General features: G+C 51.2%; 2 protein-coding genes across 8 annotated transcripts; both read left to right on the plus strand.

The window, feature by feature from the left end:
• The first annotated feature begins 234 nt into the window (after positions 1 to 234).
• LOC125510786 (mitochondrial inner membrane protein OXA1) lies at positions 235 to 21,200 on the plus strand. 7 transcript variants are annotated; one of them, XM_048676053.2, is made up of 9 exons: positions 251 to 776; positions 871 to 952; positions 1,967 to 2,011; positions 2,154 to 2,212; positions 17,030 to 17,096; positions 17,218 to 17,349; positions 19,285 to 19,404; positions 20,519 to 20,573; positions 20,686 to 21,200. In XM_048676053.2, the coding sequence occupies exons 1-9, from the start codon at positions 334 to 336 to the stop codon at positions 20,895 to 20,897; spliced, it is 1,215 nt and encodes a 404-aa protein (XP_048532010.1). In that variant the 5' UTR covers positions 251 to 333; the 3' UTR covers positions 20,898 to 21,200. The 7 variants fall into 7 exon arrangements, with proteins under 7 accessions (XP_087376730.1, XP_087376741.1, XP_048532010.1 ...); XM_087520615.1 differs by lacking the exons at positions 17,030 to 17,096; positions 17,218 to 17,349; positions 19,285 to 19,404; positions 20,519 to 20,573; positions 20,686 to 21,200 and adding exons at positions 6,861 to 7,126; positions 7,210 to 7,813 and having other exon boundaries at positions 237 to 776; XM_087520612.1 differs by lacking the exons at positions 17,030 to 17,096; positions 17,218 to 17,349; positions 19,285 to 19,404; positions 20,519 to 20,573; positions 20,686 to 21,200 and adding exons at positions 2,540 to 5,158; positions 5,242 to 5,661; positions 5,743 to 6,099 and having other exon boundaries at positions 559 to 776; positions 871 to 2,011.
• Positions 21,201 to 21,453: 253 nt separating this feature from the next.
• On the plus strand, positions 21,454 to 26,788 carry LOC125510776 (mitochondrial inner membrane protein OXA1-like). The gene is made up of 9 exons (XM_048676043.2): positions 21,454 to 22,051; positions 22,136 to 22,226; positions 24,475 to 24,516; positions 24,663 to 24,721; positions 24,938 to 25,013; positions 25,113 to 25,244; positions 25,663 to 25,770; positions 25,900 to 25,954; positions 26,073 to 26,788. The coding sequence occupies exons 1-9, from the start codon at positions 21,603 to 21,605 to the stop codon at positions 26,321 to 26,323; spliced, it is 1,263 nt and encodes a 420-aa protein (XP_048532000.2). The 5' UTR covers positions 21,454 to 21,602; the 3' UTR covers positions 26,324 to 26,788.
• The last annotated feature ends 357 nt before the right edge of the window (positions 26,789 to 27,145 follow it).

Here is a 27,145-nt window from a genome sequence, read left to right on the forward strand (position 1 = left end):
TGGTTTCTGATATTCAAATTGTAGCCGTTGCCTTCAATTTGATGATCTTCAACCATACATATCGGCATTTGAATATTGTTGCTTATTTGTTAGTCAGAGCTTGTATGTATTCAGTTAATCCATGTGTTTTTTTATGTTGGGGACTGTATCGAGGGAACTCTGTATAATATTGTCGAGTAATCAATAAAATTGGTGTTCTCTCTAAAAAAGAAAAAAAAAACGTGGCGAAAAGTGTGGCCAGGAGTTTCACCTGAAACTGATCGTGTTCGACCGACCGGCCATTCCTCCACGGTCGCATTCCCTCGTGGCCGGCGCACCGCGCTCCGAGCAGCAATGGCGTTCGCCGCGGCTGCGCGGAGAAGCCTCGCCTTGCCTAGCATCTCCGATTGCCTCTCCCGCCGCTTCCATCCCGCGCTCCCCCAACTGCTCCCATCCAACTCCATCGGCGATCCCCGGAAGCCCTCGCCCCTTCCTCTCTCACCCGCAACGCGTCCGTTGCGCTTCGCGTTCTCCCCTTGCGGGACAGCTCAAACCCTAAACCTCCTTCCATTCGGCATCCACCTCCTCGCCGGGCCACCCCGCCGCGGCTTCTCCTCCTCCTCCGGCGACATTGACTTCGCCGACGTCCTCACCGGCGCCGCCGATGCCTGGCCGCCCGTGGCTGCCCCGGCGAGCTTCCCCAGCGAGGTGGCGTTGGCCGCAGGGGACTCGTCGATTGCCGTCGCGGCGGTGCAGCATCTCATCGACGCGGTCCATTCCTTCACTGGTCTGAACTGGTTAGGGTTTAGGGGTTTGAGGATTTTTTGCCCTTCACCGCGTCGTTGGAATTGTCTCTGGCTTACATCATTTTCCTCGTGTATTTCACTGCAGGTGGATTTCCATTGCTCTCTCCACTGTGCTCTTACGGTCTGTGTCGTGCCCATTGTGGATGCTTGCCAGGAAACGAGTATATGTAAGATCTTGCTATGGATTTTTGCGTCGGTTATTGTTCCCATGCATCATTAACATCTTATCTTGTAGTGTAGCAGCTGCATCACCCAATTAGTCATAAGCTACTCCCCCGTTCAATATTACTAAGATAGTCCAACTTTTTTCTAAATCGAATGTATGTAGACATGTTTTAGTGTGTTTATTCACTCATTTCAGTCCGTATGTAGTCCATATTGAAATATCCAAAACATTTTATAATAGTGAACAGAGGAAGTAGATATTATATCATCATTTGTTCATGATAATGAAACAAACTTTATGCATGAAAACTTGCTATTCATTGGATGGAGTTAAGTAATCTTTCATCCAGAAACTACAAAGTGACAGGTTTAGGCTGTAAACTGCACCCTTCTGCAGACCCACAACCACAAGGAAACAATTCAAAATATCCATGTTTGTTGCAATTATTTGGGGCGCTGTAAGCAAGTAGGTTCATACCTTTAATAGTCAGTAGTTGCATGTACCCAGTTAGTCATGAGTTAGATATTAAACTAACTTTCTGCAGGCAAAGTTGAGTTCTTTGCATGGAGTTAATTCCATCCAACAACTACAAATTGGTAGGTTTAGTCTGTGAACAACACCTTTTTGTGGACCCACATGGCCACACAACACTCTTGTACTACATATCAGCAAATATGCATTATCCACGAGTAAATGTGTGCTCTGAATGCAATATCCCTGAGTTAGTGTGAATGGAATATCCATGAGTAAATGTCTGTTAGGCAGATCCAAGTAAATGAATTGATTGGATGTTAACTTTTCAATGCCCTGTTTTTTGAGTGTGAGAATTTTTCCAGTATCCTGTAGGATAACAGTTGTTCTGTATGAAGCTCTTGCAGAACTCATTTTTATTGCAAAAATGCCCTAACTTGTTACAGAGCCAACTCAGAAAAGTATAACTGTTGTATATTGTGAAGAATTATGTTTTGACCACAGGCTTAAACCCTACCCCTTTTCATGCTTCAAACTTACATAGGAGATGTGTCAGGAGATGCAGCAAACCAGCAAGTTGGTAAATAATGTAGGTATTCTAACATTATTCATGATTCCTGCAACAAGCAAAGTGAAACTCTTAGATTTTTTGGTACTCCTAATGTACTGTACAACCTGCATATTATGTTGTCAAGAAAAGAAAGTTAATTGTATGCAATCATTTGCTGCAGGCTAAGGACGATGCATCAAGAGAAGAAGCTGAGCGTGCAGCATGTTCTTCACTCAAAAAGTATGCAATATGCTTACTTATGTTTATATCTTGACACTATAAAGCGTGTTCCGACGGTGTTAGCGCTAATGTTTTCTTTCTGAAAAAAATGTCCTTTATGTTTTAACTTTTAAGTAGTTCTTGCTGGATGAAATAAGAGATATGGGGGATGTTTAATCTTAACATGGAAGGGAGAAGATAAAATCGTGTGTTTCCCCTATGATTTTTCCTTTCAAGCGTTTAACCATGACAAGATCTGTTTAGAAGTGAAGTCGTTTGGAAAGTGATGTTAGATTGTTTCATCTGAGAATCAAAACAATGTTAGTTAAAGGGCATGACTTGTGTCAGGTGGTAGGTGCGACATATGCCAACGGGTGGCTTATCATTGTGGGAGCTAGTAAGACGTCGCCGGTGCCTGGAAACGGGATGAGGCGAAGACATGCACGCCGGCGAATTTTACCCAGCTTCGGGGATCTCCGTGGAGATAACACCCCTACTGCTACTCTGCGTGGTCTCCGCATGGTCACTAGATGAACAAGTAGCTACACGGTGCTCCTTGAGCTGTTTGGCGAGAGGAGGAAGAAGTGCACGGCTTGCTCTCTTCTCCTCCCTACGTGGTGTTTGAGACTAGCAAGGATTGATCTCCCTTTGCATGGATGCCCCGGGGGGTTTATATAGGCCTGCCCCCCGGGGGTACAATGGTAATCCGGCTGGGCGCGGGGCCCAGCCGTCTGTGTCTACGCTCTCCGGCTTCTGCGCCGGCTGCTGGGGCCCGCCGGCTAGTGGGTCCTGCCGGCTGCCGGCTCCTTGGTCGACAGGCAGGCCCCACTGTCAGGGCCTTGTCGGCGGCTGGTTACTGTTGCTCAATCTTGGTGGCGAGGGCTTCGCCGAAGTAGGCGTGGCTACAGTGCCGCCGCCCGGTGGGCAATCACGGTAGCCCCACCGCGTCTTGTCTCCTTAATGGGGCGTCTTCTTCGAGGGAGGTGGCAAGCCGGCTGTGGGGAGCCGGCTCTATTTTGAGCCGACTGGGGGAGGTCTGGCCGCCTTCGGGTGTCTCTCTGCCCGAAGGGGCCCACCACCCGTAGGCCGTACTGGTAGCCTGTCGTGGATGACATCAGGGTCAACGTGGCAACAGTGCTGCGCCGGACGGGTCATGGCCACCCGTACTGCGCACTGTGCCAGGCGTGCTCCGGGATTCGGGGGTGGCAGGCTTCACTGTAGCCACGCCCCGTCACATCGCCGTTATGTGGATGCAGACTTCGAGGGTACGATCTTGACCGCTTTATGGGAGCCGGCTTCTTGGAGTCGGCCTTCTCGCGGCCGGCTTCTCGGAGCCGGCCCTCCCGTGGCTTCTCTTCATAAGGGCTGAAGTCGGGCCGCCTTCCGATAGCCGGCCTGGAGACAGCCGGCAAGGGGAAGGCGGCCCTGTGTCTTGGATTTTTGAGGGCCGAATCGGCTCGTAATTTTTTCAGAAGGGCCAGGGGAAGCCGGCTAGGCTACCCATGGTTATTTACTCCGACAGTAGTCCCCGAAGCTGATCGAGCTTCGAGGCTGACAAAGGGACGAGAAGCTAGGTCAGCTTCCTATCCCGTGCGCGCCGTCTTCGGAAAAGTTCTGTTTCTCGCAGGCGGGAACGCGGGCCACGTGACGAGGAAATCCTGCCAACGCACGCGCGCGATGGGGCGCCGTCGCAGGCCCGGGCCCGCCACTCGCAGGCCTCGGTCCGAGCGCGGATCTTCTGCGGCCCACATGGACCGCTCGCCTTCCCGCGGCGGTTTTTATTCTGCCATCAAGGCACAATAATCGCGGGACGTGGGGGAGTGGGCGCAGTTGATCCTCACGTTCCCCCACGCCGCGCCTCCTCGGCTCCGCCGCGCGGTCTATAAGTAGTAGGAGGAGGGGGAGCGGCAGAGGCTCGCGCGCTCTCCCTCACTCCGCCCCTTCTCGCCCTCCTTCTCTTCGCCGCAGCAACTTCTTGCCGCGTCGTTCCGCCGTCGCTTCGTCTTGCTCCCCGCCGCAGCAGTCCTTTGCCACGCCGTTTCGCCGTCGCTTAGTCTTGCTCCCCGCCGCATCGCTCCCATGGCGCTGTCGAGCTCGTGGGATGGCTCCAACGTCCATGAGGACCACGTCGAGTTCCTCCGCCGGACGCGGCGTCTGCCCGGCAAGGACCTTGTGCGGGTTCGTCAAGCGCCGGCGAGGGAGATTTCGCCGGCACCGGAGGAGGGCGAGCGGGTGATCTTCCGCTCGCACTGCCTGCGCGGCTTCGGCCTCCTGGCGAGCGGATTCCTTCAAGCCTTCCTCGAGTTCTACCACCTCCAGCCGCATCACCTCACGCTCAACGCGGTGATGCTGCTGTCGGCCTTCGTCACCCTGTGCGAGGGTTTTCTTGGAGTTCTCCCCACGCTCGAGCTCTGGGGGGAGTTTTTCCAAAGCAAGCTCGGCACCGTCGTCGCGGGCGTGCCCGCCCCCTGCGGAGCCTTCATTGCCATGAGGCAGGCGAGCGAGAACAATCCGTTCCCGTCCATTCCGCTGATCCAGTCGGTGAAGCTTTGGCAGAAGTCTTATTTCTACATGAAGAACGTCGCCCAGCAAGGCGACTACGTCAACCTGCCGGCTTACGTAGCCGGCCCGCCGGCTGGGAGGCAGCCTTCGTGGAGCTACCGGGCCAGGTCGCTATCTCAGGCCGGGAATGCAGCCGTCTCCCAGCTTCGGGTGATGATCCAGTCGGAGGGCCTGACCGGAGCCGACTTGGTGGCCGCCTTCGTGGAGCGCCGGGTTCTTCCGCTCCAAGGCCGGCCTCACATGATCTGCCAAATGGGCGGCCGCTTCGACCCGTGCCGGCTGAGCATCAGGGAGATGCCTCACGTAGAGGTGTCTTACATGGTGAATTATATCTCCAACTGCAAGCTCGCCGAGGATTGGCGATACGGCAAGGAGCCGTATTCCCGCGCCAACCCTCCGCCTGCCGTAAGTTCTTTCTTCTTTTCTTTCTTTTTTGTAGCCGGCCTCATGATAGCCGACTCTTTAATCAATTGGTTTGCCTTTTGCAGAACCCTCTTCTCCCGCCGACAGCCGGGGCCGCTGGGGTAGAGCGCCAGCTCCTCCCCGACCGCACGGTGGACGACGCCGACGATCCGGACCTGGGAGCGGCCGCCATGGAAGACGCCATCGTGGGGGAAAGTGATGAGGCCGGAGGCGCGGGACTCGGGGCCAGCTTCGAGGACTGGCCGGATGACGACGAGGTCGAAGTCGCCCCGCACCGCCAGCCGGCGCCCGATCATCAGGGCACGGGCTCTTCTGCCGTGCCGGCTGCCCGTGGCGGCGCGCAGAAGCGCCGGGCCGCGTCGACCTTCTTCGGCAGTCGGCTGAAAAAATCCAAGGCCTCCATGGCGGCGACCAAGCGGGATGAGGCGGCCGCGAAGGCGGGCCCGCTTCCGCAAGGTGGTGAAGCAGCCGCAGGCGATCTCTGCGTAAGTCGTCGAATGTCTTGCGTATATATTTTTGTCTCTTCGTCCGAAACTCTTCTAAACCTTTCTTTTCTTGCCGGACAGGGCGCCGCTTTCCCTCGAGCGAGGTCCTGGCGGCTCCGTAGTCGGGCCGACTGGAGGGTCTTCAAGCTCCCGCTGCGTGGATCCCCGCGCCGACCTTAAGGAGGCCACGGAGCGGAACGCGCAGGAGACGGCGGAGCGAAGGACCGCCCAGGCGACGAAGGAGCAGGCCGACGCGGCGGCCAAGGCCCGGGCGAAGGCGGCAGCCGCGGAGACGGAGGCGGAGGCCTCGCACAACCGGCCTCCGCTGCTCGTTGTTCCCCTCCGTGCCGTGGCCCCCGACGTTTTCGTGCCCCCGTCAGAGGAGGTCGACCAAGGCCCGCCGGTGATGGAGAGGCGGAAGGACCCCGTGATCTTCGTGGAGGGGGCGTCGCAGACGGCGCCGACTAAAGCGGGCCAACGCGGCCAATCAGCTGCGGCGCCAGAGCAGCCGTCCAGGGGCGAGCCGGCGGCAGGGGCCGGCCTCGAGGTGCAGCCGGCATTGCGCCGGCGCGCAGGGGGTGGCGCCTCCGCGCCGGAACCGCACCGAGCAGCGGGCGCCAGCCAGACGGCGGAGGCCCTGGAGACGGCGAGCGTCAGCACGTCCGAGTGGACTCCCAGCGGGGGGACGGGCGAGCTGAACGCGGCGGCCCAGGAGGTCCGGAACCGGCTTCAAGCTCAGGCCGCCTCGTTGCAGCGATACACTCAAGAGTTTCTCTTGACGCGGGCCGTCATCCGGGTGAGTCTTCTATCCTTGGTTATTTTGCTCTTTCGATTTCTTCCGTGGGAGCGCGTCAGCGCACCCATTGGGTGTAGTCCCCGAGTTCTGAGCCGGCTGCTGCGCAGGCGGCTTGGAACTTACTAGGTTCTGACAACTAAACTTATCCTTTCTGTATAATCTTTTAGGAATATCACAACCTCCGTGCAGCCGCCTTCAACTCCCAGGCTCAGGAGCTGGGCAGGAGAACCGAGGACCTGACCAGCAGCCGGAGTGCGTATTTGTTTCGTTCATCTCCTGTGGGGGCGCGTCAGCACACCCACTGGGTGTAGTCTCCGAAATTCGGGCCGACTGCTGAGCAGCCGGGTCGGATCTTCCTTGACGACTTCACCTTATTAATTTCCTTTGTCTTCATGCTTGCAAGAGCCAATGCCGACTTGAGGGGGCAGCTCAGCGAGGTGCAGGCCGCCCTTCGCGCCAAGGAAACTGAGTACGACGCCTTGGTCCTGGAGCGTGACCGCCTGGCCAAGAAGCTGTCTGACCAGGAGGAGAGCCACAAGGCGGCCCTGAAGAAGGCGCAGGATAATGAAGCCGCCCTGAAGGCTGAGTTCGAGACCGAAGCGGCGGGCTGGGCTGAGACCAGGCAAGCGCTGAATGAAGGCTTCGGCCGTATTGAGGATTTGATCGACGGTAAGCCGCCTTCCTCGCTCCTTGCATGCCCCTTGCCGCCTGATTCGTGTTCTGACCTGTGCTACTTTTTATCCTCTGTGCAGACTACTTTCCCGGCTACTCCGTCTTCGCTACCCAAACCATCGAGGCCCATCGCGAAGCGCGCCGTCAGGCGGGGGTTGACATCGCGCTGGACGCGAGTCGGACGCTTGAGGAGCAACTCTTGGCGGTCCAAGCGCGGCTGCAGCCGGCTCACCGTATGCTCCGCCGCCTCCAGCGCGCCGGGCGCAGGTGTTGGCCGCCCTCTGGCCAAGCGAGACGATTTCCCGCACCCCGAGTCGGCTGCCGACTGGCTGGAGGTGGCGGTTGGCCGCTTCGAGGCCTGGAAGGCGTCGGCAGCCCGGCTTGGAGCTGGGCGGGCGCTGGAGTTCGTCCGAGCCTGGTATCCGGGGCTGAACCTGGACCAGCTGCGCACCTGGCGGCTGGAGGCCGACGAAGAGTTGGAGGAGGTGCGGCCGGCTATCGCTCAGCGCGCTTCGACGATTGCCGAGTGTACTGACATCAGCGTCTTCGCTCCTGAGATCAATGACGACGGCGTTGCCCAGCCGGAGGAGTGGTTCGGGCTGGACCCGGCAGCGGGTGAAGACTCGGCAGAGGAGATTGCCTCCAGCGATGAAGGCGAAGACGACGAAGGAGAGGAGGGCGAAGACGTTGAGCCGGCCGGCGAAGCGGCCAGCCAGCCTCAGCCTGATCGTGCCTCCAGCAACGAGGCGCGTGCTAGCGCGCCCTCTGCGGGAGGCGGTGATCATGCCGAGGTTCGCCAGCCGGCCACTCCTCCAGCCGGCACTGCCGTCTCCACCGACCTGCCCGACTCGCCAATCGCTCCCTTGGCTTAGTTTGCCGTCCTTGTTTTTTTCTGCTTGTTGCCTTTTGAACAACTTTATCAAACTTGCGCAGTTCCACCCACTGGGGGTGTATTCAAACTATGTCGAATGCTGGCCTTTTGAAGGTCTTTTATGTAAATATGATTGTGTGCATGTTTGGCTTTCATTTACGTATGCTTTTTATCCTTAGGCTGTTTCCTTTACTGCCTTCCCCTTCTGGGAAGGCAAGTACTCGAGCTTTCTTAGATTGGAGCGAGGTGAATGGAAGCCGGCCGGCCGGCTACTCTGGTAGCCGGTCGGCGGTGGGAGAAAAATCGGCTTTTGTTATATTAGTCCGTTAGTCCCTAGCCGTTTTTCGTGTGGGCACCCGTTCCTGCCCTTAACTCTTGCTAGCCGGACAGCCGGTTCTTCGAACTGCGACTTTTGGCAAGAGGAGGCTTGGGGGCCGGCACACTGCTTGTCTGACTGCGGGTAGGACTTCTAATATAACTCCAGGCGGCCAGTCCCTGGGCCGACTAGTCGAACCCGGTGCCGGACGGAAAAAAGTGAATGCAATGACAAGGCCATAAGCATGATACTTTTCATTTATAGACAAAAGATGGCAGTCTCCGAGCTCTCCTCGGGGGCCTATTGTCTCGTACTTAGTACAAAAGTTAGCGTGATACATACTGCATTTCAACTGTAAAACCTTCGGAGGAGGTTGGCGTTCCATGGTTGTTCCGACTCCTTGCCGGAGTCGTCTCTCTTTCGTGCCTTCGGCTTCTGCGCGTCGATCAGGTAGTAGGAGTCGTTGCCTAAGGCTCTGCTGATGACGAAGGGCCCTCCCAAAGGGCCGAGAGCTTGTGCTGGCTGGCTGTTCGCTGGATCAGCCGGAGCACAAGATCGCCCTCTTGGAAGGATCTTAGCTTGACCTTCCGGCTGTGGTAGTGGCGCAGGCCCTGCTGATAGATGGCGGACCGGCTGAGGGCTAACAGCCGGCCTTCCTCCAGCAGGTCGATGCCGTCTTCTCGTGCTTCCTTGGCCTCGGCTTCCGTGTACATGGTTACCCGAGGCGAGTCGAACTCGATGTCAGTTAGGATGACCGCCTCGGCATCATATACGAGGAAGAAAGGAGTGAAGCCGGTTGACTTGTTTGGTGTAGTGCGCAGACTCCAGAGGACAGCCGGCAGCTCATCGAGCCAACAGCCGGCTGAACGCTCCAGTGGTACGATCAGTCGGGGCTTGATGCCGGAAAGGATGAGGCCGTTGGCTCGCTCGACCTGGCCGTTTGACTGCGGGTGGGCGACGGACGCTAGGTCTAACCGGATGCCTTGCGTCGCGCAGAAACGTGCCAAGGCTCCCTTGGCGAAATTCGTGCCATTGTCGGTGATAATGCTGTGTGGCACGCCGTACCGAGTTGTTATATCTGCGATAAATGTCAAGACAGTCGGCCCATTCAGCTTCTTGATCGGCTTTGCCTCAATTCATTTGGTGAATTTGTCCACGGCGACAAGCAGATGTGTCATGCCGCCTCGCGCCGTCTTGAATGGGCCCACCATGTCCAGTCCCCAAACGGCGAAGGGCCAAGTGAGGGGAATGGTCTTGAGTGCTGAAGCCGGCATGTGTTGCTTGGAGCTGAAGAGTTGGCACCCTTTGCAATGTTTAACTAACTCCTTGGCGTCATCCAAAGCAGTCGGCCAAAAGAAACCATGGCGGAAGGCTTTGGCGACGAGTGATCTTGAGGCCGCATGGTGGCCGCATTCTCCTTGGTGGATGTCTCTGAGGATTGCAATGCCCTTCTCTTGCTCAACGCATCGCTGGAGGACTCCAGTGACACTGCGCTTGACGAGTTCTCTGTTGACGATTGTGTATGCTCCAGCTCGGCGTTGGACTTGTCTTGCCTCTACTTCGTCAGCCGGCAGATCTTGGTTTATTAGGAAGTTGAGGATGGATTGAGCCCATGACGGAGCTGCGACTTCTTCTATTGCCAAAACGGCCGCTGCGACCAGGGCGGGCGGGCTGGGCGGTGAAATGCTGGAGTCGGCTCGCCGCCTGTTGTGTTGGTGTAGTCTCCGGGCCGACTACCGTAGTCCCCGAGCCAGGTGAGGCAGTCCCCGGGTCGGGCGTAACTACGAAAGTCCCCGAGCCGCCTGCTGATACCCCCTGGCCGACTATCGAAGTCCCCAGGTCACCTGCTTGGTTCTTCGAGCCGGCTGCGTCGGGGTCAGGCGGCACGAAGATGGAATCGGACTCTGGAGACGGCTTGATAGACGGCTTGAGGAGGCGTTGTAGAGAGACACCGGCTGGTATTGCTTGCCGAGTGGAGCCTATTTGAGCCAGGGCATCAGCTGGCTCGTTGTCGGCTCGTGGTACGTGGAGGAACTCGCATCCTTCAAAATACCCATTGATCTGCTGAACGAGGAAGCGGTAGCTTGCCATATTTGCGTCCTTGGCATCCCAGTCGTCGGATGATTGCTGGACCACCAAGTCCGAGTCGCCATAACATAGGATCCGGCGAATGCCGAGTTCTTTGGCAAGCCGGAGCCCGTGTATGAGCGCCTCGTACTCGGCCACGTTGTTGGAGGCGGCAAAGTGAATTTGCAGCGTGTATCTGAGCTTGTCGCCTTTGGGAGAGGTGAGGATGACGCCGACTCCCAAGCCGGTGCGCATCTTGGACCCATCGAAGTGCATGCGCCAATGAGTGGAGTCGGGAGCCGGCGGTAGGTACTGGGTCTCGGCCTAGTCGACGAGGAAGTCGGCCAATGCTTGGGACTTGATGGCGGTGCGAGGCTGGTAGAAGATCGTATAGGGGGCCAGCTCGATGGCCCATTTCGCCACCCGGCCGGATGCATCCCGGCTGCCTATGATCTCGGCCAGCGGGGCGGTGCATACAACCGTGATGGGATACTCTTGGAAGTAGGGCTTCAGCTTCTTGGCGACGAAGTACACGCCGTAGCACATCTTCTGGTAGTGCGGGTAGTTCTGCTTCGAGGTAGACAGCACCTCGCTCAAATAGTACACCGGCCTCTGGACCGGCTGGGTTCGGCCTTCTTCTGGGCGTTGGACTACGATGACGGTGCTGACCACCCGGCTGGTTGCGGCAATGTAGAGGAGCATGGGCTCTTTCTCAGTCGGCGCCGTCAGGACAGGCGGCGTGGCCAGCATCTTCTTCAGCTCGTGAAAAGCTTGATCGGCTTGGTCATTCCACTCGAAGTGGTTGGTCTTCTTCATGAGGCGGTAGAGGGGAAGAGCTTTCTCTCCGAGCCGGCTGATGAAGCGGTTCAGGGAGGCCAAGCATCCGGTAAACTTCTGGACGTCTCGAAGTTTGGTGGGAATCGCCATTCTCTCAATGGCCTTGATCTTTACTGGGTTGCATTCGATGCCGCGTTCGGAGACCAGGAAGCCTAGGAGCTGGCCGGCTGGTACTCCGAACACGCATTTCTTGGGGTTAAGCTTGATTTGGAACCGGCGTAGGTTCTCAAATGTTTCCTTGAGGTCTTCCAACAAGGTGCCGCGCTTCTCCGTCTTCACCACAATGTCGTCTACGTAGACATGGGCATTTCTGCCGAGTTGCTTGAGGAGACACTTCTGCATGCAACGCTGAAAAGTGGCATCGGCATTTCTCAAGCCGAATGTCATAGTCAGGTAGCAGAAGGCTCCGAATGGCGTGATGAAGGCGGTCTTCAGGCGGTCTGCCGGATCTAATTTTATCTGGTGATACCCCGAGTAAGCATCCAAGAAACTCAACAGCTCGCATCCGGCCGTGGAGTCTATCACTTGGTCAATCCTTGGCAGGGCAAAGGAATCTTTGAGGCAGGCCTTGTTGAGGCTCGTGTAGTCTATACACATGCGCCACTTGTCGTTCTTCTTTAGCACGAGGACCGGGTTGGCGAGCCACTCTGGAAAGAAAACTTCCATAATGAAGCCGGCTGCCAGAAGCCGGGCTATCTCCTCTCCCACAATCCTGCGTTTCTCCTCTGACAGTCGGCGGAGGGGTTGTTTGACTGGCTTTGCGTCTTCTCAGACGTGTAGTTTGTGCTCGGCGAATTCCTTCGGAACGCCCGGCATGTCCTTGGGGGACCATGCAAAGATGTCCCGATTCTCACGGAGGAAATCGGCGAGCTCGCCTTCCTATTTGCTGTTTAGGTTTGCCCCGATGACGGCAAACCTCTCTGGGTGCTCGGGGTCAAGAGGTATCTTCTTCGTCTCCTTGGCCGTCTGGAAAGATCCTTGAGCATCATGCTCCTTGGGATCGGGGGACAAGGCCGACTGCTTGCCGGCCATGGCCACGACTCGGTCCAACATCTTCTTTTCTTCGGCAATCACAAGGGACTCGGCCAGTCGACTGCTGGCTGCTGCGCACTCAGAGGACTTCTTGTAATCGCCGGCTATGGTGATGACGCCTTTGGTGCTCGGTATCTTCATCTTGAGGTATGTATAGTGAGGAATTGCCATGAACTTGGCCAAGGCAGGTTGGCCAAGCAATACATGGTAAGGGCTCTCCAGGTCCACCACTTCAAACCAGATCGCTTCCCGGCGGAAATGCTCCTTATCCCAAAAAGTACATCAATCTTGATCTTGCCAATGGGGGCGCAGGACAGGCCGGGTACGATGCCATGGAACACAGTCCGAGTAGGCATGAGTTGCTTCGTCTTGACATTCAGCTTCTCCATGGTGTCACGGTACAGAATGTTGATGCTGCTCCCGCCGTCTATCAGCACGCGGGAGAATCGGGCAGCGCGTCTATCCGTTGCAAGGGTGGCATCCAAAACCAACGCATAAGAGCCGGGAGACGGCATCACCTCTGGGTGGTCTGTCCGGCTCCAGCTGATAGGTTTTTCTGACCAGTGCATGTGCTCGGCGGGGTTGGCAGCAACCATGCTGACTTCTTGGTGCTCTCGGCGTTTGCTGCGCCGGTCTTCGGGCTGACTTGTAAAGATGATATAGGCGGCATGCTCGTCGGGGAACTCATCGTGCACGGCTCCGACTACGGGCCGAGCGGCCGGCGGCTGCGGAGCCGGAGGCGGCGGACCGGCAGGCGGAGGCGGTGCGAGCCCTTCGCCTTTAGAGATTCGGGTGAGCCAGTGGCACTTCCGGGTCGTGTGGTTGGACGGCTTCGCGCCGCTGTGGAACTTGCACGGGGCGTCGAGAGTCTGCTCGTAGGAGAAGGCCGGCTGCCAAGCCGGCTTGCCGCCCCTCTGCTTCTTGGGTGCGGGCCGCGCTTCGGGCTGCTCGTCTTCGACCGTGGCCACCTGCCGACTCGTGGAGGGCGGCATCAGGCCCCCAGTCCATCTAGCTCGTCTACGGCCGCCTGGGCGGCGCGCAGGTTCTCGAGTGGAGTAGCGTAGACTGGACGGTCGACTCCTAGCGTATCGGCGACGACAACGCAGCGCTGTCTGACAACGCCGGCCCGGTTAGGCCCGCCTGGGGGCGGCGTGCCAAAGGCGGCGCGGTCGGCCTCGCGTCGGTGGGCCTCAGCGAGGCGTCTCATGGAAACCAACTTCCGGCCCTCCGCGAGGAGGGCAAGGCGGCGAGCTTCCAGTGCTTCAGCGTCGGCATCGGCCGGGAGGGGGATGGACAAGTCGTGGACCGCCGCGTGCGGGACGTCGTGGGCGCTCTCGTCAGAAGCGCCGCCGTGGCCGATGACCATCACCTCGGTGGTGACAGCGCCGCAGCCTTCGGCCCGGGGAGGCGGGTCGTTGTAGATCGCGACGTTGGTGGGGAACGTGTCGAGTGAGGCCGTGTCGGAGTCGACAGGCATCGGATCGGTGGAGCCAATCGACTCCAAGTCCACGGCAGGCTCGCCGGAGACGTGGAGCTGGCCGAGGAGGTTGACGAGGTGGTCGGTGCCTGCGTCGGAGGCGAGCTCGTCAGAGATGAGAGTCTTGTTAAGGAGATCAGCGAGGCTGCTCGCCGCACAGATGTTGGTGACGCCTTGTAGCACGTCGTGGCAAGCGCCATCGGGCGTGCCGGGCTGGCTACGCTCGCGGGTGAGGAAGAGGGTTCCCGTCCAGAACAGGTCTCCGGACGGCGGTGCACCTGGCTCCACGGTGGGCGTCAAATGTCGGGTGGTAGGTGCGACATATGCCAACGGGTGGCTTATCATTGTGGGAGCCAGTAAGACGTCGCCGGTGCCTGAAAACGGGATGAGGCGAAGACATGCACGCCGGCGAATCTTACCCAGCTTCGGGGCTCTCCGTGGAGATAACACCCCTACTGCTGCTCTGCGGGGTCTCCGCATGGTCACTAGATAAACAAGTAGCTACACGGTGCTCCTTGAGCTGTTTGGCGAGAGGAGGAAGAAAGGCACGGCTTGCTCTCTTCTCCTCCCTATGTGGTGTTTGAGACTAGCAAGGATTGATCTCCCTTTGCATGGATGCTCCGGGGGGTTTACATAGGCCTGCCCCCCGTGGGTACAATGGTAATCCGGCTGGGCGCGGGGCCCAGCCGTCTGTGTCTACGCTCTCCGGCTTCTGCGCCGGCTGCTAGGGCCCGCCGGCTAGTGGGTCCCGCCGGCTGCCGGCTCCTTGGTCGACAGGCAGGCCCCACTGTCAGGGCCTTGTCGGCGGCTGGTTACTGTTGCTCAATCTTGGTGGCGAGGGCTTCGCCGAAGTAGGCGTGGCTACAGTGCCGCCGCCCAGTGGGCAATCACGGTAGCCCCACCGCGTCTTGTCTCCTTAATGGGGCGTCTTCTTCGAGGGAGGTGGCAAGCCGGCTGTGAGGAGCCGGCTCTATTTTGAGCCGACTGGAGGAGGTCTGGCCGCCTTCGGGTGTCTCTCTGCCCGAAGGGGCCCACCGCCCGTAGGCCGTACTGGTAGCCCGTCGTGGATGACATCAGGGTCAACGTGGCAACAGTGCTGCGCCGGACGGGTCATGGCCACCCGTACGGCGCACTGTGCCAGGCGTGCTTCGGGATTCGGGGGTGGCAGGCTTCACTGTAGCCACGCCCCGTCACATCGCCGTTATGTGGATGCAGACTTCGAGGGTACGATCTTGACCGTTTTATGGGAGCTGGCTTCTTGGAGTCGGCCTTCTCGGAGCCGGCCCTCCCGCGGCTTCTCTTCATAAGGGCTGAAGTCGGGCCGCCTTCCGATAGCCGGCCTGGAGACAGCCGGCAAGGGGGAGGCGGCCCTGTGTCTTGGATTCTTGAGGGCCGAATCGGCTCGTAATTTTTTCAGAAGGGCCAGGGGGAGCCGGCTAGGCTACCCATGGTTATTTACTCCGACAACTTGTTTCCAGGGTAGATAGTTTAAGTTCTTTATGCGGTTTTAATAGCCTTTTTTTAATCAGGAATGAATGATCCATGTCAAAAGCACGATCTTATGAACTTGTTATTTTTGCACTAAGCATTTATGCATGACACAAAGGAAAAACATGCATGTACATTCTGTGGCATATGTTGTGCACCAGATTCTTAAATTGGCACTTAATGTAGTTATGTAGGTGGTTATCAGTCATCACCATAGCAAACGGTGGCCGATCACAGGGCTTGCTACTCTAACCAGCTAACTTTCTGCACATCATGTGCAAGAAGCAGCGATAATGGAGCTAATCTTGTCCAAGTTAATACACATTATACCATGAGTGCATGTTTCAGTCATGGGCAGGGACAGTCCACACACTTGCATATATATTTTTCGGATAAACTAGAAAAATTTTGCGTCTTGATTTTATGATATATAGAAACAACCTATGTACACCAGGCCTACAAATAGGCCAACACGGCAACATCGTATGCGCACCCCTAAGAAAACTAAGCTCTGCTGGTAGTAACGCCTGTAGGCCAGTTGCCCCTGCCTTAGCCCAGAATCCTGACTCTGCACGTATACTGACGAGCAGCGTAGCGATATCAGGTCTATAAGTCTATTGATGTTTAAGACGGCAGCGTTTCACTGCTTCCAAATCCACCATGCTGTGAGCATTATCAACGAGGTTCCCTACCATCCGATGGATCCTCGAGAGGTGAGCCACTCAATCGAGATAAGATAGTTGATACTACATTAGCACAGGTTTTGTTTAAACATTGTTTGCACATTGTTTTGACTGCACACTGCTACCACCGTTCAGGAAACAGCATCCAACGGAGGGCGGTTACAATATGCATAGGCATACAAAATGCAGGAATAGTGTAGTGAAAACTGCTCATTTTCAGTGTGTGTCGCCAGTGGAGCTAACACAGCATGCATGACCTTCTCTCCCTTCCCTATCGCAGTAGCTCAGCTGAAGGTTTATATCTCCATGTTATTATTCTTCACGTTGGAGCTAGCGTTTGAGGCTACCACTATAAGCTTTGGTTTTAATAATACGAGTTTCTAAATATCGGTCCATACACTCAGTTTGATACCGATTTGGCACATCCTTTTGTATTTTTGTTTCCAGACATGCTGGCTTATACAGACCGACCTTTTATCCTGTACTTTTTATCTTGTATTTATAGAAGACAAGGATTCTTGTTAAGAAAAAGTTGAGAATAAAATTACACATGTACAACTTCAATCAAATTATTGCATCATTTGCATGGAGGCACATACTTTTTTTATGGAAACGAATGCATATATATGATGTACTTACATACCTTTTATGTCATATTAAACTATTGTTTCTTTCTTTCTTTTGTAGTTCTATAGTGTCCATACTCCATACTACCTTCAGCCAGTTGGGTCACTTTTGCTGGACAGTTTAGTAAATATAGTTGATTATATCTCCTATTTGCTATGAAAATATAGGCATGTACATGCATATCTGAATTCTGAAGTGCAAACTATAATGCCAACTCCTCACTTCTAACTTTGCATTAATAATCCTATGGTGCTGTGGTGTGTTCCCTAGCCATAACTAAAATAATTATAATTTATGCTGTTGTGTAGCTTTTCTGGCATTTCCCTTTCCAAATTATTGCCGATCTCTTTGCTTTCTTATTGTATTGAGCTAAATTCCCTTTGGCTAACAAATTTAACCTTATATGCTATAAAAAACAAAATTTCTTTTGCTCCTACTTATTGTCATAGGAAGCTTTGCATGGATTTCTCCAAGATCTAAATGCTTGCCTTTGTTCACACAGGCTAGGTCTTGCATTATATCTTCCAGTAATTGTGACACCGTATACCTTGATAACTCTTCACATTGCTGTAAGTTGACACCACGTGCTTCCTTCTGTTTGGCTAACTTTTGGTACCTCCCGTTACCACTACAACCATCTTCACCGTTTCCATTTTCACAGACTATTTCATTCTTCTATCATGCTTCTAGATATCAAACATGGTTGACAATGTCCCATCTTTAAAAGGGGGTGGAGCATTGTGGTTTACTGATCTGACAACCCCTGATGCTCTTTGCATCTTTCCCATGATAACATCACTGTTCATCATGCTTACCTCAGAGGTATGCTCACAGTTTCTTCAGATCTAAATATATTTTTGTTCTTGTGCTATAAATTTTGAGATCCCATTGATTACTTGCTTTGAATATTTGCTCATTTGATTTTATTTAGGTTGTCAATGCTTCCACAGTAAACTGTTCGCATAAGATATTTTGTTGTTTTAAGTTTAAACCATAAAAAATGTACTACCTCCGTTTCAAAATAATTGAAGGTCTGGGTTTGTCCAAGGCTATAGAAAACTGTTCGCATAAGATATTTTGTTGAAGTTTGACCAAGGCTATAGAAAAATATATTAACATTTTTTGAACACCAAATTAGTCTCATTATATTCTTTATGAAATATTGTTCTATGTGTATTTGGTGATGTAGATTTTAGCACTTTTTTCTATAGAGTTGGTGAAGGGGAGCCTTGGCGCAGCGGTAAAACTGTTGCCTTGGGAAAGGCTGCGTACTATAGACCCAAAGTGGTCGGACCCTTCCCCGGACCCTGCACAAGTGGGAGCTACATGCACCGGGCTGCCCTTTTCTGTAGAATTGGTCAAACTTAAGCAAGTTTGACTTATGGAAAATGTAGAATTTCAATTATTTTGGAACGGAAGTAGTACTTATGAGTAATGCTAGTGGTGTTTGCTGAGTGAACAAAGCTGAAGTGTAGATGGAGAACATCATTAATAGTTTCTTCCTCTTTGTTCTGTGTGTCTGCTTACTTAAGTTCTGTGTGTCTGCTTACTTAAGTTCTGTTTATGAATAAATGTACACCCTCTGTTCCATAATTCTTGTCATGGTTTTAGTTCAAATTCGAACTAAAACCATGACAAGAATTATGGAATGGAGTTACTAGTTTTTTACTTTAGTTTTTTTGGCAATACTATGCTGTTTCTGCATGTATTAACATTAGATCTTGGAGATAATTTTATTTTAATGCACACTGGCGATCTTTCTTTACCATTTCAAGAATTGAAAGCTCCCCAGGGGCACATTTATGAGTGAAGATCCACTAGTGGAACGTGGTGTTTCTTACAAATAGCACTCAATTCATATTAGTTAGTAATCTGTTGTCTTTAGTTGTCTGTGCATTGGTTGTTGATCATTTGGAGCGACTGTAATTGAATCAAGACACATGATTGTTTGTCATGGGCACATGATTATGACCAATTAGCAGTGAACAGTCTAGTTCTTAAGAATCCTTGAAACCTTTACAAAGTTTTATGTTTTATGCACAACTCCTGCATTTTGGTATGTGCAATTGATTTAATCTACAATCTAGAGATATTTTGGCGATTTAATGCATGTATCTAATTGTTTGGGCTGAAATCTCTTTTTCTTTAAAACTTGTTTGACGTGAACCTTGAAGGTTTTTACCTATAGTCCTCATCTACTGTGCCATCAATCCATCCATTACTTCTCTTACTTTTAAGTTTGTGTATGCTGTATTGTTTAATTTCTCTGTGTAATTTACGATGTGTCAATAACACTCAGATGTCAGTTTGCACTGCCGAACGCTGCTAATTTGACTCTTTTTTTTGTTTATAGCTGTCTCTTCATCTTGTTCCTTTTACTTCTTTAAGGCCCTTTTCTTATAATAGTTGATTCATAATTTTGGGTTGTTGTACGGAAGCCTCCTAAGGCATCCGTGTTTGATAAAATTACTTTGTCAGATTCAGTGTTAACTGTTACTCCCTCCATTTGGAAATGTAAGGCCTCCAGCTTTTTAGGATTTATCTTAGGCCAACATTTAGTTAAACAATGTATAAAATTACATGATACAGATCGACACTGTTGGATTCATATATAAAATAACTACCCAACGAAATCAATTTTGTATCACATAACATACATATTGTTTAACTAATTGTTGGTCAAAGATAAGTATTGAAACGGTGGATGCCTTACAATTCCAAACAGAGGGATAGCTAATAAGAGTTTTTGGCTTGTAGCTCAAGTACGGTGCTTCAACGAAATGCAAAAAATGCTCTCGCACGATGCACAAAGAAGCAAGGGAAGCTCTGAGAGTAATATCTCTTCTATCTATGTTGTTGACAGCAACCCTTCCTCAGGTATTGTGGAGTATTTGCTCATCCTTTGAATCTTTTGTTATCAAAACATTGAATATATGATTCTGTAAGCTGAACCCTCTATGCTGAGCTTGGATACGGGTTCTGTGCTCTTAGGATCATATGCAAGGTAAAATCCATAAAGAAACCATAGTGCCTGAGCATGTTAGAATATATATGCATGGAAAAATATTGCTATATGTGCACATTACAAAAAGAGAACATGTCTTTATGTAAAATGCACTCATGATATTATTTTTTCCACCGTGTTTGGGCTTGCACGTATGATAGCATGTTCTAGTAATGTACTCCCTCCGTTCCAAATTACTCGTCGCAGAAATGGATGTATCTAGAACTAAAATACATCTAGATACATCCATACCTGCGACAAGTAATTCGGAACGGAGGGAGTAATATGTTTGGGAATTTTTTGAAGTGCACATGTGCACTGTGTTGATAATAGGTGCGTTTGATCCTAAGATTTATATCTCTTTTTCCCATATGTTTTGGTTGGCCCGTGCTTCTCATTCTGTGATGTAATAGGATCATATATCTGGGTTTTATGTTTTAACCAATTAAAAAGTAAAGAGTTAAAAAATGCTTCCCCATGTAGTATTTTTTTTCTTAATACCTTGACTTCAGTAACAGAAAACAGAATGAACGTATACTTGTTCTTCTGATTGTACTTTTGTATTGGATATATGTTCATAAACGATTGACATGTTAATAATATAAATACAGTATGCATCATTGAGCATATTAGCGTAAGGGGGGATCACTATGATTTACTGTTTCTGTGACCATACAACTATTTTATGGGGGCGGTAGCTTATAAAAAAACATTCAATTTTTCAAGCTCTCGGATGAATTGGCTGGTACATGTATGATGGAATTCATTAGCTCTGCAGTAAAATCTCCAATTCCATGTAGCTTCTAGGTTTATTACCATGTCAGCAGCTAGCCGGTGAGCTCTTTCTCCAATAAATAGTGCATTACAGAGCATCTACTACTATACTATTAATTGATATTCCAGACATTCTGAAGTAAAGCACGTAAACATTCTGGGGTTCCCCTTCTTTCTTATGTTAAAGCATCTCCAAATCTATGCCCTGTCCAGGCGATTTCTTGTTCCTTGGTCACCTGGAGTTCTCTAAGTCTTGCAGAAAGGATAGGTGAGCCTTGTATTTTGATTGGTCCTTTTTCTTTACAAAATAAATAAATAAATTTGTTTGGTCCTTTCTCCATTATACTTGACATATAGAAACACGCTTTGATTGCTTGCAGCTCTCGAACAGCCAGCTGTGCAGAAAGTACTATATGGCACCCCCTTGAAACAAAGAAAATGTTCTTGTGATGGACAGAAGGGCCCAACTGCTGAAGATGATGCCCCTTCTGTCAAAGAGCAGGAAGAGCCCGTTTCCCCAGAGACAAAGAAATCTTCTGATGGTAGCACTCACAGAGAAGAGTCCGATATGAAATCGACCAAAGACGGTTAAATGTAGACACTAATACTCGCCACTTTTTTTTCGAGATGAACTACACCACTTACCGGGTAGCAATCTCCTAGTCTTATGCTTTATCTGGTTCCAGGAGTAGAGTAGCTGGCTACTACTGGAGACGAATAGGTAGCATACTGACGTGTTCATCATGTGCTAGCTTAGGTATGGTGAGATCTCCTGGCCTTCATTGACACCATGTTTTGTAAGAAAGATTTCATCGACACTGATGACATTGTACGCCTTCTCAGTTTCATTGTGAAGGAATTGGGAGGGACAACAATAGATTTTTCAGAACAATGATGACTTGACTGTTTTTGCGAAGAAAATAACTGGATATCAAGCCTAGATCTGTCATTTTTACGAAGAAAACACTGATGACTCGTGTCATGACTTGAATTTTGAAGAGTGATGAATTATGTTTTTTGTGTGTGGAGGGAAACAGTGACGAATTATGTGTAATCTCCCTTTTAGGTTTTTTAGATCAATCTTATAACTGTTGATGGGCCAGGCCCGCACATCTGACCCACGACGTTGTACTGAAAAACCCTCAACAAGAAAAGCCCACAACGAACACCTGGAGGCGGGAAGCCCACTCTAGAGTCCTCGGTGGCTCAGACACCCCATTCCTCCCGCCGCCGTCTCGGCTCCGCCGCCCTCCTCTCCGAGCGTCGCCTTCCACCCCACCCCACCAAGCCGAGGGCCATGGCGTTCGCCGCGCGGAGGAGCCTCGCCTCCCGCTTCTCCCACCACCTCACCCGCCGCTTCCACCCATCCGTCCCGCATCTGCTCACCCGCTCCAACGACGACGACCCCCCGAGCCCCTCATCTCAGCCACAGCCACTCCCGTCATTCCGCTCCCCGCTCCCGCCCGCTTCCAGAGCAGCCCAAACCCTACACCACCTCCTCCCCTTCTCTCTCCACCACTCGGGGCTACCTCGCCGCGGCTTCTCCTCCTCCGCCCCCGCCCCGGACCCACCCGGAGAGGTTGATGCTGCCGCGAGCGTCCTTGTCGACGCCGCGGAGGCGGTGGCTTCGTCGGTGCCGGCGCCGTTCCCGGGGGAGGTGGCAGCCGCCGCCGCCGACTCCTTCTTCCCCGTCGCCGCGCTGCAGTACCTCATTGACTACGTACATACCTTCACCGGTCTCAACTGGTAAGCTTCGCGATCTGTTTCTTTGGGCCGTGTGCTCGGTTTGCTCATATACGCCTCTCATGTGGGATTTGGTCTGGTGCTCAGGTGGGCTTGTATCGTGTTAACGACGGTGCTGATCCGGACCGCTACGATACCAGTGCTGGTTAGCCAGCTGAAGTCCTCCCAGAAGCTAAATGTAAAGTGCCCTCGGTCTGATTCAGCGTGCATTTTCTAGCCCGTTTGTTTGCTTCATGTGCTAGTGTACGTGTGGGTCAAAACCTATGCAGATCTAAGTGTAAGGTTGCTTATAGTTGCTGCACTGTGCTTATTTTGTAATCTGCTGCGGGAAAATAGCGAACTAGAGATAAGTTGGTTAAACAAACACCAAAATGGACAAAAGCTGGTTGGATAAGCTGAATTATACCATAATCCACTGCGATGCCCTAACTAGTGTCATTGGGGGAACATGTAATCACTGTCTTCCCTACATGACCAGACTGCCAGATAGACACATGAGCAGTCGAGTTGTTGTGGCAGAGTGGTGAGGTGGTTAACTACCTCTTATGTAAATATTTGTGTTTCTCCTATTGTGTGAATTACTTCTTATTCATGTACATATAGTTCCCCTGTTCAGTTCCGAATCCTGCTTTACTATGTGATTTTTGGGTGTTACCAACTACATAATCATGGCACTCAGTCTTGAAACCTTATCTTTACCACATGAAATCATGTAGTGATGCAATGCTGGTCCCTCCTGTCCAAAACACATGCCCCTTGCACTGCGCTAATATGTCTTTTACTTTTTTTGTTTGTTTGTAATTTTGACTCTTTGTAGTATTTAAAATAGGGCATGCTAGGCACCGGTAGGCCGGATGAAATTTGGGCCGGTTGCCCGTGGCCGCTAGATGGAAACGCGTGCGCTGTCCGATTCTGCCATCCACCTCCATGCTTGCTGTAGACGCCAGACACTCCTTGCAGCACCGCCGGCAGCTTGTAGTAGCATGTCCCTGTATCGATGCCGTCGACATGCCCTCTTGTGCCCCCCCCCCCCCCCCCCCCCCCCCCTGCTTGCAGCTCTGCTGTCGACGGGCACAACACCTTGCTCCGCCGTCGCTACGGTTGCAGCTCCACCGTAGGCGGTTGTACCACCACCGTTCAGCGGTCGCAGCTCCTGTCACCGTCGGCTGCCATCACCGTCACAGCTCCCACTGTGAGCGGTTGTAGCACCGCTAGTCGCTGGTTCCAGCAAAAACTACACTGCCATTCGAGCACTCAGAACCGTCCCAGCACCCCAAATCGCCAGTTCCAACATCCTGAATCGCCGGTTCCAGCAACCAGAGATGCCGGTTGCAGCAAATGTCGTGGTGCATGGTCGTCGCCGTCATAGCTTGCAGGCACCACGGATGCAGCTTCTCGCCACGGGCGGTCGTCGGTCCCAGCACCGGACGTCGCCGGTCGCAACATCCTCCACTACCGCCCCATTCACATCTACACCGGACGCCGGTCACATCTCCCCACTCGCCGGTTGCAGCTTCCCCAGCAACGGTTGCAGCTTCTGGCTCAGCTGGTTGCAGTTTCTAGGGGGGTGACGGTCACGGCGGCCCAGCGTGCCGGTTGCGGCTTCCGGGGCGCTGGTCGCAGCTTCTGGCTAGGCTGGTCACAGCTTCCAGGGTCTCCGGTCATGGTGGCCCAGGCGCCGGTCGCAAAAGGAGGAGGAGGGTGGCCATGCCCTCGGTAGCAGGGAGCAGGTGGGTGCTATTCTGCCTGAGAGAGAGAGAGAGAGAGAGATGGTGCGAGAGGAGGGGAATTGGGGGAAGAAGAGGACGCACGCGAGGGGATAGGATAAGGTCACTGTCGGTGGGCGGGGCCAATATAGGAGGCATGGCTCTCGCGCCTGGGCTCGACCAATCAAAGGTGTGCGTGCGAGGCGACTGGCCGATTCTAAACATTTACCTTTAAAATACTGCATTCCAATCAGCAAACTCTTCTATGAATCATGGAGATGCTATTTCTTATACCTGTTCATCAGCGGCTTGGCCCTGCCCCATGCTTTCTTTTCAGCCCGGAAGCTTGAACTAATTTTGAAACGCTTCATAGGGAAGTGATTACAAGACACCATTTTTTTTACTTTAAAGTAATCAATTTGATATTTTTAATTGAAAAAAATATATGTCTACCGGTGGGCTGGGCTGCTCCATGGTTGGGATTGGCTTTTTTGGTAGGCTGTTTCAAGCTTGGCCCATGGTTTTAACATGTCTTATATTCATAAGATATCTTTAGCAAGTCACATGCTATGCTATCACTGTATTTAGTTTAGTTTTTTACTCTTTCAGTCTTCCGAGAATTTATTTTGTCGGTAGTACTTTAGTAGGTAAGGAATAATTTTCCTTCATGTAAATTCTCAGCTGATTATTTTTTTTCTTTCAAACCTGTCCAATTTTCAGGCAATAAAACCAGAGATGGAAGCCATTAAGGATGCAATGGATGTGAGATATTGTGCTTTTGTTGTATAGAATATACTATGTACTGCCAACTCATGAGAGAGTGGGTCATGGAGAACAGTTATTTAACTTCTGCTAGTTAGATACTTCATGCAGCTCATGCTTTAACCTTTCAAGTTTATTTCATACAGAGTCTGGATCCAAAAGCAGCGTTAGAGGGGAAGTATAAAATGACCGCACTCTTTCAAAAGTATGTAACCTTCATTAGATTATTCTTGTCTTTATTTCAATAAAAATGACAACAGATGTCTATTTTTGTGTTAAATGATCATGTTCAAAATTTTGGGAGCACCTTACTCACTATTGAACACATCGTGAAGATAGCTTTTTTTTTATGTGGTGCATGATGTATTAGAAATACTGCTCTTTGGTGCAGTTACTCTAACTTTTGGTATTTTTCCTTTAGGCATGGTGTTAGTCCATTTAGTCCACTAAAAGGAATGCTAATCCAAGGGCCAATGTTCATGAGCTTTTTCTTTGCTGTGAGTCCTGCTTCTTTCTGCCCATCTGATTGTTCCATGTTATACTATCTGTTGAAGAAAATAAATGTACTATTTACCTTGCTGTTTTTCTGATTGTAGATAAATAACATGGTTGAGAAAGTCCCTTCAATGAAAGCAGGAGGAGTATTTTGGTTTACTGATCTGACAACCCCGGATCCTCTTTACATCTGTCCTGTGTTAGCAGCACTGACCTTCTTGGTCACAGTGGAGGTATGCAGTTTGTCTGGTGTGATTGTGATGTCTGTGTATCTGTCCATAATTGTGCATTCAAACTTGGTGTGCTGCTGCTTCTTGCTTGCATGCTTAGTGTTGCAGGATTTAGGGGTGATCATTTTTTACATACGATCCAGACCTGAATTTCCTTCCGTTTCTGTTCTATACCATCTTGCTTGCATAAGTGCATAAGCATGTATCCCTGTCAAATGGTGCATTTGTTTGTAACACTTACAAAGGTAAACAAACTCTTCATGTCTGCATCCAGTTGGCAACTCTGCTTTAATGGCACCCTTTATTTACTGAACATCCAGAATTTCTTACCGCTGATTGTGAATTTGAAAATTTTGCTGTGCTGGCTACTTTATTTTCCAGTACTGCACTCTAATATAGTGAATATATTGTGTTATGTCAGCTTAACCTGCAGGAAGGAATGGAGGGCAATTCTATGGCTGATAAAATGAAGACATTTTCTAGAGGAATGGCACTCATGACAGTCCCGTTCACAATGAATTTTGCCAAGGTATAATAATATTGAGATCTTTCACCTATGGGTATTTTCTAGAGGAGCTAGTCAAGTGTGCTAAATATATCCATTTTCACAGTATTCAACAATTTCGTCCTAATCTCCTAATGGTTTCTCCTTCTCCAGGGAATTTTCTGTTACTGGGTCACGTCGAACTTGTTCTCCCTCGTATATGGTATTGGTGAGTATGTTTCGAGTCTTTAAAAACTGAGACAACGATGATTGCTGCAAGGCATTAGGTTCTGTTTGATGGTCTAATAGCTCATAACATGTGATACTTTGATTTTTTCTTTTATCAGTTATTCGTCGACCCGCTGTGAGGAAGTTGTTTAATCTTCCTGCTTGGGAAGCTCCGTCTGCACCTGCGCTGAATTCAGCCTTGAATATGTTTGGTGGATCCAAGGCAGTACCTTCAGAAAAGTCACCTTTAGCACTCACGGCAGCCCAGCAGTCTTCTTTGGAGAAACCTGATGCTGCCGCTCTTGGGTATCGGGTAAAAAATCTTGAAAAGAAGGGGAAATCTAGAGGCAAATCTCGGAAGCGCAGGTAAACCATGCGGCACATAGGAGCTTAATGAGAGAGAAAAAAAGCCATTTTGACCTCGTGGACGGTTGAGACTTGATTTATCCTGACATGGTGCTAAGATTTGATTTTGCACAAGGAGGCCGCCATTGTTTCTTCACATTGTAGGGTTGCTGTGGCCTTCTTCAGTGAATAAGAGCGATTTTGATATCCTAATAGTTTATACACAAATGTAATTTGAGCAAGTTGCAATAATTAATCTTGGTGTTTATCTTCCGTAAATGGAGATTAACCAGTTCCTCTGGAGTTTTAGAGAGCCTGGGTGACAAAATGGGGTAAACTATGATAATCGGGAAAATTAGATCTTTGCCCCACTTTACTTCCCCATTAGATAATTTGCCAGTTCCTCTGGAGTTGTACGCCTTCTTGATGTTTTCAGACCTGACCAAAGGATCACTCCTTCCGGAATAACATGAGCGTGTGCTTTCTTTCAGTTGTTGCTAAGATATTGTTGGCCTTTTTTCATAAGGGCGCTCACCTACTAAGGGATGTGATATCAATTCCAATTCACAAGCCTGCTTAGCGTGAAAGCCAAAGCATGTATACATCAGCTCACATTTTTTTTATGTGTGGCTGACTGGCTGTGTGTGATTTTTTTTTTGAGATGAGGCAAAAGACCTGCCTCATTCATTAATTAAGAGGGAAAACGAGTTTAATGCTTGTGTTACTACACCGCTACAAAAGGCCTACTCTCCCGGCAGGATGGATCCCAATTTCATTGTACCCGCGGTGACCCAAGTTTGAGCCTCAATCTTGAGGTTAACTAGTCGAACCGTTGGCGGGACACTTT

Source organism: Triticum urartu, chromosome 1A, assembly GCF_056163025.1.
Source record: "Triticum urartu cultivar PI428250 chromosome 1A, HENAU_Tu73, whole genome shotgun sequence".
NCBI lineage: Eukaryota > Viridiplantae > Streptophyta > Magnoliopsida > Poales > Poaceae > Triticum > Triticum urartu.

Bases quoted from the DNA above. Each gene is read 5' to 3' on its own strand.
- LOC125510786 (XM_087520604.1), top strand. From the start codon at position 334: ATGGCGTTCGCCGCGGCTGCGCGGAGAAGCCTCGCCTTGCCTAGCATC. The intron at 777-870 runs GTTAGGGTTTAG...ATTTCACTGCAG, and splicing joins TCCTTCACTGGTCTGAACTG to GTGGATTTCCATTGCTCTCT. The intron at 953-1,966 runs GTAAGATCTTGC...AAACTTACATAG, and splicing joins TTGCCAGGAAACGAGTATAT to GAGATGTGTCAGGAGATGCA.
- LOC125510776 (XM_048676043.2), top strand. From the start codon at position 21,603: ATGGCGTTCGCCGCGCGGAGGAGCCTCGCCTCCCGCTTCTCCCACCAC. The intron at 25,245-25,662 runs GTATGCAGTTTG...GTGTTATGTCAG, and splicing joins CCTTCTTGGTCACAGTGGAG to CTTAACCTGCAGGAAGGAAT. The intron at 25,771-25,899 runs GTATAATAATAT...CTCCTTCTCCAG, and splicing joins TCACAATGAATTTTGCCAAG to GGAATTTTCTGTTACTGGGT.